Genomic DNA, 15,000 nt, shown 5'->3' on the forward strand with positions numbered 1-15,000 from the left:
ATGGGAAGGAGGTAAACTTAGATGAGAATGATCCGGAATCGATAAACAGTCATCGAGAAGGTGAAGGGACGGCAGACACGAAAACGATCCGGAAATCAAGCGAAAATCGTTGCCCAGACAGTAGCAGTATCAGTGAGCATCCGCGACGTCGTAGTAAACAGAAACTCCATCTACACGACGAAGTGGTCACTCCTCCTGTCGACGCACTGGAACCAATCCGACGATCATCCAAGCGAAGTCGTAAGGACATAGCGCCTACGGATGATTCAAAACCGGTTCTCGATGTGCACGACCACATCGAAACGCCTTTGGAACCTTCTAAAGTTGGCAAAACAAACGATGAAAACGTTGATGGTTTAGCAACAGCTGACGGTACCGTTCCAATGGAAACAGAAACCAATACGCAAATCGACAGTAAGCTCAACGAAGAGGAGACTTCTGACATACAAAGTACCAAGACGCTTTTCTTATCCAGTAAAGCCGCCGTTGCCGAAGATAATGAAACGGGCAACAAAAAAGTTGAAAAATCATTGAAAGATACTGGTCGATTTCTTAAACGAAAAAATGACGACACTACGCAGATCGTATCGTCCGAACGCATTAAATCCAACGATAAAGAAGAACCGCTACAGGATGATACGCTGGTGAATGCTAGCGGTACATCAGACGTTACGAGTCCTGTATTGCAGGAGAAAAAAATGAAAACACATAATCCTTCAACGGTGTCGAACAGTGATGAAAATGCACCGGTAATGGTAGTTGACTCTAGCACCCCGGCTATGGTGATGGCTTCGAAACGAACACCAACTGATTTGCAAATAGCCGAAGCATTAATCCATTTGCCGGAAGCGGGCGCTGTCTCACCGAAGAAACAAGATCCGTACGATGGCCAAGTTCCGGAAAACCAGAAGATGACTACTCCAAAAGACGACGATAGTGAAGCAAGTGCGTCTTCGGCAGCAACCGTATCACCTGTCTCCAACTGCCTCTCATCCTCGCCGTCAATGGTAATAAAGGGCGCAGCACAAAGTAGCAGTGCCAGCAGTTCTTCGTCGAAGAGCATCAATCCACGCAAACGACACCTACAGACGATGCTGCTCGTCAGCACAGCGGATGCATCCGGGAAGGAGGAACACATTCCTTCCTCTGGCGAAACAACGTCTTCGACGGTCACTAACATCACGGCGCGGTATTTGACGACTGAGCAGCAACAGAAACCACCGTCCAGTTCATCCATTCCAGAGAAGAAGAAGCGCGAATCGGTGGAAACCATAGCAACAACCATGAAAGAGGATGATGGAAGTGAAGAGAAGTTCGACATTAGCAGCATGCCTATCGTTATGAGTGACAGTGATGGCTTGCTAGTGAACGAGGCTGTACCGAAAGAAATGAACGTGAATGGAGGCAGTGGTGCGGCGAATGTGAAGCAACAGGAGACGATGGGATCGAGCAGCCGTAAAACGACACCGATGGTTGCGTCAGCGAAAGGTGGTGGTTCGAAGGTACAGGAGCAAATTGTGATAACGAGTAAGGGCACTGTGCTGACCACAACATCACCGGTAGTTGCCATGACGTCGAAGATGTCATCTGCAACCAAAGCATCTAGCGTCACCGTGACCAGTGCGATCACGCTCGGTACACCCGGTAGTCGTATGAGCTCCTCGATCTCAGTGACTACCTCCTCATCTTCCTCCTCTTCCTCTTCGTCTTCGTCATACATCTTACCACGTCGTGTTCAGCAGGAACAACCAGAATCATCGTTGGATGGGAATGGATCGGCATCATCCGCCAGCAGCACTAATGCATCTACTGCAATGGTCTTAGCTACACCATCATCGTCATCATCACCGTCGCCAGCAGCACCAAAGAAAATCATTACAAAGAAGCTGCTGAATGATACCGGTTCAACCACGCTATCCACCAGCAGTAACAGCAGCAATAGCAGCAATGACAACACCAACTCAACAGTCGCATCCACGGTGGTAGTTGTCGACCGCCGTTATTCGGGCGATTCCGTTACGTCCTCCTCATCGATCGGCATTGCCAAATCACAGCAACAGCAGCAGCACTCCGTTGCTGGTAATAGTAGTAACAGCCGTATGTCGAGCGAACACTCCGGTGGGAAGAAGCGGCATCGAGTCATTCAGCTGACACCAGAGAAGCTGGAGAAGTTCAATCGCCTTGGGTATATTGCGGACAAGGGCAACGGCAAAGTATTGACTGTGGAGGGTATGCGGAAGATCAAGCAGCAAAAACAGCTCTCGCAGCAACAAAAACAAAAGCTGCATCAATCATCCTCGGTAGTCAAAACGACGGTAGCAGCAGTTATGGCTACGACCTCCAGCTCTCAGTTGGTGAGACAAGCTGGCGAAGATGTATCTGAAGGGAAAAGGAAAGTGAAACACTCTCTTCCTTCCACACACACCGTTATGACCAGTCGAAGTAGCAACAGTAACGCTGGCTCGAAGGCTGCAGTGGCTTCGAGTAGCAACAGCAGCACCGGCAGCAGTAGCAACAACATTAGTTCTCGGTCCTCGTCAGAGATTGCCACATCCGGAAACGTTGTGGTGGCAGCGGCTGCCGATTCTTCCGTGCAGGAGCTACAGTCCACCGCCCCGATCGGTGGCGGGGATCCCAGCAGCCAGCAGATCGTTGTTGCTGATGACGATCGTAATGCGGTTATCGTTATCGAGTCCAAGGCAGACGCCGATAATGCCTCTTCAGAACCTACCGATACACCGGACCAAATTGCTGAAGCAGGAACACTGCAGTCGTTCCCGCCCGATACCGACAGCATGATGGAAGGCGGTGGTTCTCCAACGAGCAGTACGACCAGTGGTGTCGTTGGTTCCGAAATGATACTGAGCGTCCAACCGGAACTGATGGCCTCACCGGCGGCACTCGTCGAAGCCAGTAGTAGTAGCAGTAACACGGCGGGTGGGTGCGCTGTTGCTACCGCCACTGCTGCTGCGGCAGCAACTGGCGCTGAACAGGAAACGCACGAGTATATGGCGGTACCGGCGGAAAGCTTCGGTGGACCACCGAGTCTGTTCTATCTGTGCTCAATGCGCGAAGAACGATTGGTGCCAGTCGACAACCAGCTACTGTACCTGGACGCTTCCAATCAACTCGTAGCGCTAACCGCTGGCCATCAACACGATGCCTCCGGCGCGGTAGTGACGGGGGGGCATACGGCCGAGGATATTATCAATCAAGCTGAGGTGATCATACCGGCCGGTACTACCAATGCTACACTCGCTTCCGCCGGTATCGTTGAGGTAGCCGGTACCGCGGTAGAGGTAGCGGAAGATGATGAAGGAGGAGCAATGAGTGGCGAGGGTGGTAGTGGCATGGTCGTCGAAACTGGCTCGGCGGACGGTGGCCAACAGCAGAGTTTTTTGATCAACACACAAGACGGACAGCAAATCATTCTGGATCAGCAGAGCCTAATGGCGCTGGCGGCTAGTGGAGATACACCACACCTTGTAACGGCCGATGGCCAGCAGATACTTCTTCAAGGTACGTAAAGCTTCTACTCTGCTGCTACCCTTTGGGTTGTGGTGCATCTATGTGCGAAAAAGGATGCACCGTGCTGTCGTTTCGGCTATTGAATTCAATTTTCAATTTGTATGTGTGCTGTGTTCGAATGTTGTATGTTGTTTGTGTGTTATACTTGAGTTCCCTTTTTATATTATTTAGCCAAAAAGCTTCTCCCCTCCTCTTGAAGGAACCAAACGATGTAGAGACAATAGTATAACTATTATGGAGTCCTTGAAAACAGATTTTACCATACTTGATCTATCAATAGAAACCATCAATCGATCCCTATGTTGTAGCGTATCATACTAACACTTAACATCATGTCATCAATCACGTAAATGCTTGGAATTTCATCTATTTTCTTAACCGTATCTTTCATCATTGACTAACAGCGGTTTGAAATCTTTTGTTAAACATGATAAATTATTAAGTTATTACATATGATTTTCTAAAACTTGTATTATGGTTGTCATTTAGCATAAGCCTACTCTCATATTCACTCACAACAACAAATAGCAAGCACTGTCCACCCACTGGCTAGAGTAATGAAAGTCTCTCGTCGTTCACTTCTCTGCAATGATGAGCCTCCCCCTAGTACGCAGCAACTCAATTTGATCTCCGTACAGTAACACACGCTAGGTTTGGTTTGCGCTCTTTTACATTAGTTTTCCCCGCCATATTTGGCTCTATGTTGATTCCTGGCAATGTCCGACGGTTTGAAATCCGCTTGCAGTCCAAATGAAATGCACAAACGCCGCTCTGTAACTTATGAATGTACGATCTATCCTTGGGAAGCTCATCTTAGTTTCCTTAAGAATAAATCCACTGCTGCCTTACGGTTCGGCCCTCTTTTCATTAGCGACGGCAGTTGCAAGCATTTAGTTTACTATCTTCCTCCGTTTGTCTTTTGTTTCGAGCGGATCGGGCGGATTGGTGTAAAAAGTATGTTTCTAGTATGAATAATAATTGTTCCAAGCCGAGTCGACTCTATTTTGTAAACAACATTAAAATAAAAATCTAAAAAATATATCCGTACATAGTGAAGCCAACCATAAGATCCAAACTTTCACGTTTCTGTTTTTTCCTGTAGGTAGCCTATTCACCAGTTCCGTATCGGTCGATGATCCCGAGTATGTTTGAATCCCCGAATCCGAACTGCGCGAGGGCGCTCTACAGCGAAAGAAACGGAAATACGCAAGTGGAAAATGAAAATGACAACCAGAAATAGAGAAGGTCCCTCCTTCCAAAAAAGAGGGAACAAAAGAGAAAAAAAGCTAGCGTCTCTAGGGAACCAGACTGCAGGATCGGGTGAAGCAATGGAAAGAATGGAAAAATCACAGTAGCGTAAGAGATAGACAGAAACGGTGGAAAATCAACTCTTACGCTACAAAAGTCACAAAAAGATAAGGAGTTTCACGTAGAATTAGAGTTAAAATCATGTAGAGAACTATAATTGCTAGGTTAATGGTTGTAATAAGCAAGCATACAAACAGGAGAGAATATTTGAAGCGACACAGGGCAAAAGGATCATTCAGCAAACTGCACATACTACAGATAGTAGCAATCAGCTATTTAGTTCGAATTTTAAACACAAAGCAAACTAATCCCTTTCCGCGAGTGCCAGGTTAAACGCGATGGCATCACTTCACTTGCAAGCAGACTGCTCATGTTGTGTTTGTTTTGAGCACTCATGAGCACAATCTACGAACACAATCATCCAGCACAACCACAGCAACGCTGTTATCCTTTTTGGCGGTGACTGGAATGCGGCAGGCACAACCACATCATCCACATCAGACGAGACGACGGTGGCAAAACTGGCTAGGGCATCCGACGGCGTTAGAATTTAATTGTTCCAATCTTAAGCGATTCTTTCCATCGCTCTTTCAGCACCTCGTCGACACTCGTGACCAAAACACTAATTTAACTAGCTATTACTCTACGTTTCCCAATGCGCGCACTGTTTCTTGTTTTTATATGCTTCGCTGTACGCATATCGACATGTGTACAGGTTACATACTTTCATTTCACTCCCGTCTTATTATACCCTTTTTTAACCTTAAACGAATGATACGCATTGCTCTTGAACACAAACCCAGACACATTGGGTCTACCATATGTGAGACAGTAATCATCATCGAAGATGACGATAAACTCCCATTATGCAATGCTCAGACAAGGCATTATTAGAGTATACTCATATGCATTCACACCAAACGGTTGTGTCTTCTAGTAGTGCTTTTGTACATCCCTTTGTATATTTTGCACCTTTCAAAACAATATGTTTGCAACCAACAGACATTTTTATTCAATTACGACGAAGAAATAAAATTATGATATATATAGAACCCTATCAGTCATGCGGTATCGCCATTAAGGCCACAAAATTCGAAATTTTGGAAAATTCGTTGATGCATCTTAAAACACACTGAAAATGAATACCCACCCACTCAAGGCACGATTAGATATCCGCCGTGCTTGATGCTCCATACATATGGCTGAAAATGCATTTTTAATTTTGGCAACAAAAAAAAAACACTCAAGATTCTCAACGTTTGCGTAGTAAAATGTGGCAAATGGAAGAAATATGATTAGCCTTTGCCTTAGTTCGGTAGTAGTACCTCAGGCGGTTCCTGTAGTAGGCATGTAGTGTATGCGAACATTTGCTTGCAGCAGCAGGGTTCGTTCGAATGATGCGAAGAAAGGTAGTTGGCAGGATACGAATTTTGATAAGCTCTCACTATGCAAAAACAGGCAAAATCTATTTAGCTTTTTCACTAATTCTAATTCTATGCTTAAGTGGGCTCGTAACGGCGTAAGAGAGAAAAAAATGCACTGGAATGATCCAGCTGACGATGTTTGTTGCTTTGGTCCAAGACGAGCGGGTAGCATTATCTGGTTGCAATCCTGTGGACGATCATGTCGTACTACTAATAACACAAAACTTCACGACAGGATTAAGATTCGTGTTACATGCATATATATATATACATATATACCTTTACGAAATTATGTGTAAGTTTAAGTGCTTGGTTACGGCGCACCATAGAACATCGGCATGGGGATTGCGCCATTTATTAAGCAAACGCGAACCATTGTTGTCGAGAGAGATAAAGAGGGAGGGAGAAAGAGAGAGAGAGGACAGCAAGTGCTGGGAGATTGAAAGCAAAGTAAATAGACTACGATTAAGGTAACTGAAATTGACGAGTTGCACTTGTTTGATTAATACCGGACTGATCGGAGGACATAGCTGGAATCCAACATATACATGTTCCTTTTTTTGTTTTCGATACTTTAAATTTTTTTTCTCTGCTTGCAAGTGACGCAAAATACGCCGCCACCATTACTTCATTCTCTGTGGTGTTCAACCAATGTGAAATGTCCACACTTCTATGCTGTGCAAGAGTTATGTTGTTTTTGCTTCTTTTTGGCGCTTTCTTTCCATTCCGGTGAACCTTTCTTTTTCCTAGATACGGCCCAAGATTGGCTAGCAGCCTTAGCCGTCGGTCAGCAGCAGCAACAAACGGCAGTGCCCCCGGACAGTGCTGGCTGCAGTAGGGGTACGCTCAGTGCTCTAGTCACAGCAGAGGGTACGCAGATCATTCTAACACAGGACCATCCGGGATCACTGATCGAACTTCAAGGTGAGTATCAGGACAGGCCAGGCGGACTGAACCAACTGGTAGCTGGTTCCACTTTCGAACTTCATTTCATAATCTCCTACTGTCGCGTACTTCCAGAACAAGCGTCACTGCTTCCTTCGGACGTGCTCCCGGTAAATCATCCGAGCACGACGATCGAAACAAACGCTATCCTGACGAAGCCACCAATTATGTCGACGGTGGAGGTACCATCGAAAAATGGTCGCGATCCCAAGGGCAACAGTTTGGCGAATTTCGATCTGATTAACAAACAGCAATCGGAAGCATCATCATCGTCCGCGACTGTAGTAGCTGCAATAGTGACGGGAAAAGAAAGCGGAACATCCGGCGCCTCCATCAGGCTACCGAACACACCGAAGCCACCGACATCGTCGATTGCGTCGGCGTCGGCGCCGACGACAATGACACCGACGACGACGAATCTCGACGAAACATTAGCAGCCGTGATTGGTGTACCTAGTAAACCGAACGTACCTACATCCCTGGAACTGCCGATCACAGTCACAAACCCGGCGATCGCCAAAACGACCACCACTAGCAGCCGCATCAATCCGGTGCTTTTCCCGATCGTACCCTCGATAGCGGGGCAACCGACGGTCGAGGCTTCTGGAACGGCGATCGTGCTGTTGGCAGGCGGGCAGTTAGCTGCGACAGGTACGATCACCGAAGATGATACTCCATCTTCCTTCTATTCCCACCCTTCTTGCAATCCCGTTCCTTCTCCTCCTTCGATAACACCAGAGCAACGTGATGGCGATGCTGTCACGGATACAACACATCATTATCACCAACACCACCAACCGGAACCGGAATCGAAGGAGGACGGGGCCCTATCGTCCAACGCGACAACAGAAGGCGATGCGAAGCAAGAGGAAGAAGAGGAGGATGAAATTCAAATTCCTTGCACTCCGGACTCTCAGGCTGATGATGACAATAATGGTTGTGAGGAGGACGATGAGATGGCGTTCGATGAGCAGCAGCACCACCCAGACCTGACAGCCAGTGATGACGACGAAGGTCAGCGCCCAGGTGCACGCAGGTGGCAGCACGGATCGAGGATCGCTGGACGGACGAATGGTCGACGGTCCGGTGCCATAAGACGCCATCGAATGATGATGATGATGATGATGGTTGACGATGATAATGATGATTCCAACTGTAGCGAAATTATTCCACTGCAACCGAACGTAGTCGTGCTGGATGCTGCGGCACTGCTCGCACAGCAATATCACGAATCGGACGAGGAGGAAGATGAGACGGAGAAGGAACATCACCATAGACTGGCCGGTAGTCAGAACGACCAGCAGTTTGCTAATGATAACGCGGAACGTGGCAATGATTGCGGCACACAATCATCTGTCGTTCTCAACGGCACCGATGATGGCGGCATGGACGAGATCAATCAGGACAGTCGTGGTAATCAATCCACCAGTGCCAGTCGGCGCGGTGCCGTTGAACGTTAAAACAGAACAGGCATTGGCAGTTGACGAATTGCCAGCGGTTGCCACAAGGCATAACAAAATTTCGCTTAGCTACTGAGCAACCCAGTGTATGTGCGCCATATACGTCTACTAGGTATCTATGATGTTTTGACGTAAAACGGTTCTTCTCTTCTCTCCACTCTATCACATCTGGCGGGATATATTTGTTTTTTTTTTATGTAATGTGTAGTGGCTTGTTGATACGATTACAACCTCGTGCTTCCCTTCTTTGTAAAGGGTTTGTCCCTTTTTCCATGACGATTCTCCTAGTGGTAGCCATCATGTAGCGGTTTTTGGTACAGTTGTCTGGGTTGTACAAATTGATTTGTAGTGCATATGCGACTCTTTGTTTGATCCTAAAATTGCCAGCTGTTTCTCTTTTCCTGTATAGACTAATATAAATAATCCGCCATTTTCTACTTATTTAGCTTCTCTATTCTTTTTAATTTATGTTTTTTTTATTTAACCTATCCCGGATTGCCTGCTTAAACTAAGCCCTTGTCTGTCTGTATTTTGTTTTCAATTTTTCCTTCAGATTCTTTCATCTTGTAAAAGATGGCTACAGCCTGCCGTGCGATCGTGGTTCTCAGCAAAGAAGGCTATCCTCTATCCTCTACCCTCTCCCCTATTAAGAACACCAGAGGACTTGTGTTCTCTGGGACAGAATGAGGATATCCTGCATGGTAGGGAAAGAGAACTTTGGAGGTGATACTAGGCCTACCAGTGGCTCATAGTTCGTGATGCAACGAAAGCGAGCTATGTGCCATTTAGTAGCTATGGTGCACTTTAATAATAATAATAATGTCCAGTCGACAGAAAACGACGTGGCACGCATAACAACCTGCAATCGAATAAGAATTGTTTTAAAATTGAACCATTTGATAAAGCATATTCACGGAGTTGTGCGAGCTAACGACGGAAACTCGGCGTAGAAGGTAGAATTCCTAATAATCAATACGATAGTGACAGTTCTATGCCAGTGTAGGACAGAATGTTTCAAGGCATTGGTAAGGTTTAATATACATATGGTTACTAAGATAGGCTTAAAGTACGGGAGGGCAATAAGGGGGAGGGCGAAGCTGTAAACAGCTTCTAGTTGTGTAAGCAACGGTAGTAAGCTGTGGCAAATTTTAGGATATAGAGCAAATGTATGCTGTGTACAAAAGGCTTTCAATAAATGTTTTAGCAATTTCCATATTAAAACCCAACAACGCGAAACTCATCCTAAATGATTCGTATGAAACCGTACCTTCAGCGTGTGATGTAAGTGATTGCAAGATTTGGTTGTAACGAACGAAAAATATTTATTACGCTCTAACTTCCCAGATTTTCCTCATTAATATCGTAGTCAACCATTTTGCGTTCGAGTTGCCACCACTTTCCGTTAAATCCGACGTCCACAATCCGCTCGTGGAACGTGAGGTAACGCGGCTGCAGGTACGGACAGACGGCTTTATAGATGGCCAACCCCTTATCGTAGTTGTCGAGCCACAGGAAAGAGACGACACCGAGCGAGAGCCGCCGCAGAATACCTTCGTTGTGGCACCGCTCCAAGAAAGTGATGTGTTGTGAAGCGACCGGATTCTGACAGGTTGGATGCACGAGCGACAGCTGGTTGTAGGCCCGCCGGTACTGGTCATAGAAGTCGGTCTCGCTCGGATTGTGAGCCCCGCTGTAGCCGGCAGCAGCGAGCAAAGAAACATAGATGGTGCTCCGAACAGGACGATCGCGCATACCGCGTCCCGTATCGATGACCATCTCCTTGTAGTCGATGACGAGATTTCTCCAATAGGTGGCCCACTTTTCCACGATCGTTCCCTTGAACCGCTCTGGCAACGTGATCGCCTCGAACCGTGCCTCGATACCCTGGTAACGAGTCCTCAGCAGTTCCAGTCCGTTGCGAAACAACGACGGTGCCCGTCGGAACCCGCGTGCACCGGAGTTGAGCGACATGATTGATTCACCTTTGGTATTCCGTGATTTTTTGGTATTCAGATATTTTATGTAACCGCGAGGAATCGGGCGCCTCGCTTTCAATTCGGTTTGTTTACACCTCCTCCACCACCTCCTCCTCCCTCCATTCCTTTAGGTGACAATCACACACACGGATTTTCCCTCGCACGCACGCACAATACACAGGCACACACTACACCAGCGCCTGCCTGTGCAGCAATCGCAATGTGTTTACAGGCCTGCGTTCGCGACTCGGGCGGCCCGTGCGGCCAAAACATTTTGTTGAAGAAAGACGAAAGCGTGGTCCGTTAAATCCGTAGAAAACTAGGATGGAACCAACTTCCTCCAAACGAGCTCGATCGGTGAAACCTACAACGCCACGCGGTAAAAAATCGGCCAATGCAACGCAGGAGCAACTGGCCGACACAGCGGCTAAACTGGAGAAGGCGGAAAAACAGGTAAGACAAAACAATCTTTAAGGTAAGAATCTGGCTGTTGCCTTTGAACCGCGGCTTAACAAATCGCTTCTCTCCGTCACCGTTTAAGGTTGGCAATCATTATGCACTGGCACCGACGGTACACTCCTGGGCAGGCAAAAGTGGCAGGTACGCTAGAAAACATGACCATCAAACCATTCTACAGCTCCCGCTACAACCGGGAATGCTGACCAGCGAATCGCTTCTGGAGCACTTTCAACCAACGAAACACTGGCTGGTGGAGTTACCGTTGCCGCTCTACACCGCACCCGGTTCGGGTGGCCCTACGATACCGGATGCGATGGTACGATCGCTCATTGCCAAGAAAATGTACAAAAAGCGACTGATGACCACACAGCAGGCGTACAGAAGTAAATCGATACGAACCGAGGCCGGGTTGGGCCGTACTTCTGTGAGCACTGCTGCCCTGCTATACGCGGCATTACTGGACCGCGATCCGGATCCGTACCTGTCGCATCATGCTGACTATAATTATCACTACACCGGGGGCTGTTGTGCCTGGCTGCGTGCGTCAACCAAAGATCGAGCAATCCTGTTTAAAGCGGTTGGAGAATGTTTGGAGCAGCTGGAAGTATTACAGCTACGGTACACCGGCGGTGCCGATGGAATTGAAACGGAACGGATGCAATTGTTGAACCTACCGGAAATGGAGGGACCCATTTTGGAAATTACTACCAACCAAAGGCGACTTGCTTATGATAGCAGCATCCGGATAGCAGTACGAAAGCGGAACACAGTAACCATCGTGCATGAGATGAAGGATGAAAACGCCGGCAGCAGTAGCTGGCAAGTCTGTCAAACCATACAATCCAGCGTACCTTTGGCTAGCGTTTGTTTCGTTAGGCCATCGCAAGTGCCATCACCGCACCGGGATACTACTGCTACTCTCTGCACAACCGACTACCAAAGGCTACTACGCCTATGGACGCACGATCGCCGTAGCCGACATGATGAAGCCGGTGAGATGAAGTGTGTGAAACAGTTAATGCTACCGAAGCAAAGTAGTACAGGCGACGATTGGTCCGCGGTACGTTGCGTGGATAGCGTTTCACTCGTTGCATGCTTAGATCGACGAAAGCTTCATCTCTATCGGATAATGACGCAAGAAGACGAAGCCGATGCACCGTCTCCAACAGAAAGAGGCGAAGACTCAACATTGCGCTTTGAATCCTGCGGTCAGCAAACGTTCTCTCGATGGACGTACCCGTGTGAACTGGCATGTGCACTGGAGGTATCTCCGGAAGATAAACTGATCTTCATTGCCACCTGCCATCATTTGCTTGTGGCGCGGCTAGAACCACATGTCAAAGGCTGTGAAACGGATGTGGACGGAAGCTCGACCGATTCGGAGGATTCGTCGTTGGATAAGCGCTTGCGTCTGGTTGTGCTGATAGTGTACGCCCATCATCTCCAGCAACGACCAGCTTTCCTAAGCTTCCAGTGTCACAGTTTCGATGACGGTACGCAACGGGCACCGGATTGCTTTCTGCTGCTAGCGAGCCACCTCGGCATGTGCTACTGCCTGTGTGTCTTCAGCAAGCGTACGACGGATCAGCGCTACGTTGCCCAACACTATCCTCACCATCCGAGTACGTTTGCTGACTCATACATGGTTGCCCAGCGGAAGGGCTATTGCCTTGGTGTAAACGATCCTTTAAAACAGCGCTTCTCGGCGTACCATTCCGGTGCGCTGCTTGTTCCGTTCCGCCAAAGGCTCGTTATTTTGCTGCAAAACTCCTGCGGAGATTTGCTGCAGCAAACCATTGTCCCCAGCCCCAATGAAGCCCCTATGGGGAAACGCATGAAAAGCGAAATCAGCGTAGCCGAAACGATCAGAAGCTGGCACGAGCGGTTGCTGGAGGAGCAGCTCGCCTCCACCGAGAACGGTCGCTTACCGTACACAGCGTCCGACTTTCGGAAGATGAAAAAGTTCCGCCACATATTCAACTGTCCCGACAGCAAAACCAGCAGGTTGCCGGACCAAATCTTTCGAGTAACGGTTGCAAAAGGCAAAGCAAGGCAGTCGGTTCGTTCGGCAACATCTTACAATTCTGCCGATGATACGGACTCCATGAACGATGATGGTGATGATGATGGTGATGAGAGTGATGGTGGTTCTGGTGCTGAGACCAGACAGCAGAAGCCAGCAACGGAACAGACGATCGAGGAGCTACGATCATACAAGGACATACTCGTACAACCGATGCTCTCCGTATGGGGGTACGGAGATACCGTTTTGACGACTGGCGTCGTCGTTCCACAAGCAGAGAAAATACCGGTCCAGTTGCCCGGGTACGATGAGCTGCACGTTACCGAGCGTATCGCTTGCTGGATGAGTTCGGTTAAGGATGAACCTTGCGTCGTGAAGAAGGAAGAGACGGAAGAAGGCGTAGTGAAATGTAAAGAGAAAGACGAGGAGCAGTTTAATGTGCTAGCCGCGCCTGCTGATAGGTCCTATCTTCGCGGGGATGGCGTTGATGTGGCGGAATATGCCGATACACAAGCCGCCATCATTATGGCAACGACCCGGAACGGAGAAGAAACCATATTCTCACAGCCAACGGTGGCGTCATCAGCAAAGAAGCGAAAATATGTTAAAGGATTCTAAAGTTGATTTCATTAAGAGCAAACAGCAGCAACAGGAAGAAAATAAAATCAAAAGAAAAAGTTACTCAATCAAAACAAATGTTTCTTTGTTGTTTTGCTTGCAACGGGCGAGCACACGCGTTGTAGTTTATTATTTCTTTTCTCTTTTGAAAAAATTGAATTTATTACTTCATTATTTACCAATACACATATAGTATGGTATATATATAATGCTGTATATATATACACTATACTATGTATTATTTAGCATATTTATATATATATTCATATTTATGTATAAACTATTGTTTTATTCTTAACTTTATTTTCTTACTAAACGTACGACGACATCTGATCACTCAATATTCGCACATACAAAACACGCACGCACACACATACACAAACATGCACTCAAACATCCTACCTACTTTTTTCTCTCGCCATTGTTACGCACATAAGCGAGGACATCACGTTTTTCCATGCATACCTGTGTCATACTATCGTCATCATCGCTGCTGCTGCTATGCATCCTTTGCATTGCACGAGTGATTAACTAAACACTCCCATATTCGCGCACACATGCATATTTCTTTTAATTTCTGTTTCTCTTTTTCTCGCTCTCGCTTAATCGCTCTACTTCTTGATATATTTATATATAAGTATATATATTTTTATTTATTTTACATATGTAACAGTCTGATGGAACCGAGAAATACGTAGAAACGTCGTCGGGAGAGGTTTTGGAATTTTAATCGTTTCGTTTCGACATCTTTTATTTTGTTCTCTATTTTCCCCAAACACACGAGTTCAATGTGTGCTTTTGCAGCAATTCATGTAATGCTAACCCTACCACGCCTATTGTTTTTTGCTAATATATCGTGTGCTTGTCTTCTGCCGCCCCGGGGAAAGGGACTTGATGAGAAGTGTTATCGCTCGAGTGGCGTTGCCATCTTTTATTTAATCCAAGATGCCTAACTTTAACCTAGCTGCCAGGCTATCGTCAATGTGGTATCGCTGTTCGACCGGAATTGCGCTGTATTGGAGAGCGTTGTTAAGTGGCAAAGAACAAGTAGAATCTTTAATTTCATGAGCAAATAGCCAGAGTAAATGATAGAGAAACAAGATTTTTTAAACGAATGGAAGAACCACTTGCAGTTGTGAAGAGTGTGTAGAGAGGAGCATAGTAGGGCAACATAATATAGCAATAATCAGTCAAATAGTAGGATCATCGTGTGCAGCGCGACAAACACTATGCGTGTCTCGCAGACGGCTGGATGGTTG

General features: G+C 47.0%; 4 protein-coding genes across 13 annotated transcripts in view; 2 read left to right on the forward strand and 2 right to left on the reverse strand.

The window, feature by feature from the left end:
• Positions 1 to 10,009, forward strand: part of LOC125950325 (serine-rich adhesin for platelets-like) — a 13,853-nt gene extending 3,844 nt beyond the window's left edge. For 2 of the 5 annotated variants that reach the window (XM_049678197.1, XM_049678196.1), the window contains exons 5-8: positions 1 to 3,519; positions 7,011 to 7,184; positions 7,281 to 7,856; positions 7,944 to 10,009. The exon at positions 1 to 3,519 is cut by the window's left edge and continues 2,403 nt beyond it. In XM_049678197.1, coding sequence (XP_049534154.1) covers positions 1 to 3,519; positions 7,011 to 7,184; positions 7,281 to 7,856; positions 7,944 to 8,665 — 4,991 coding nt within the window. In that variant the 3' untranslated portion in view covers positions 8,666 to 10,009. Of the gene's footprint in view, positions 3,520 to 4,630; positions 5,910 to 7,010; positions 7,185 to 7,280; positions 7,857 to 7,943 lie in introns of those variants that run through there. The other 3 variants (XR_007468725.1, XM_049678198.1, XM_049678199.1) reach the window with 3 other exon arrangements.
• On the reverse strand, positions 9,935 to 10,746 carry LOC125950326 (mitochondrial import inner membrane translocase subunit Tim29). The gene has a single exon (XM_049678200.1). The coding sequence runs from the start codon at positions 10,634 to 10,636 to the stop codon at positions 9,998 to 10,000; it is 639 nt and encodes a 212-aa protein (XP_049534157.1). The 5' UTR covers positions 10,637 to 10,746; the 3' UTR covers positions 9,935 to 9,997.
• A 118-nt stretch (positions 10,747 to 10,864) lies between these two features.
• LOC125951073 (uncharacterized) lies at positions 10,865 to 13,801 on the forward strand. The gene is made up of 2 exons (XM_049679597.1): positions 10,865 to 11,094; positions 11,183 to 13,801. Exons 1-2 carry the CDS (start codon positions 10,966 to 10,968, stop codon positions 13,739 to 13,741), a joined length of 2,688 nt encoding a protein of 895 aa, XP_049535554.1. The 5' UTR covers positions 10,865 to 10,965; the 3' UTR covers positions 13,742 to 13,801.
• A 33-nt stretch (positions 13,802 to 13,834) lies between these two features.
• The window catches only part of LOC125951074 (ubiquitin-conjugating enzyme E2 Q2), a 9,019-nt gene continuing 7,853 nt past the window's right edge, over positions 13,835 to 15,000 (reverse strand). For all 6 annotated transcript variants that reach the window (XM_049679600.1, XM_049679602.1, XM_049679601.1 and 3 more), the window contains one exon: positions 13,835 to 15,000. This exon is cut by the window's right edge. The gene's annotated coding sequence lies outside the window, so the exon portion shown is untranslated.

This window comes from Anopheles darlingi, chromosome 2 (genome assembly GCF_943734745.1).
Source record: "Anopheles darlingi chromosome 2, idAnoDarlMG_H_01, whole genome shotgun sequence".
In the NCBI taxonomy this organism is placed as follows: domain Eukaryota; kingdom Metazoa; phylum Arthropoda; class Insecta; order Diptera; family Culicidae; genus Anopheles; species Anopheles darlingi.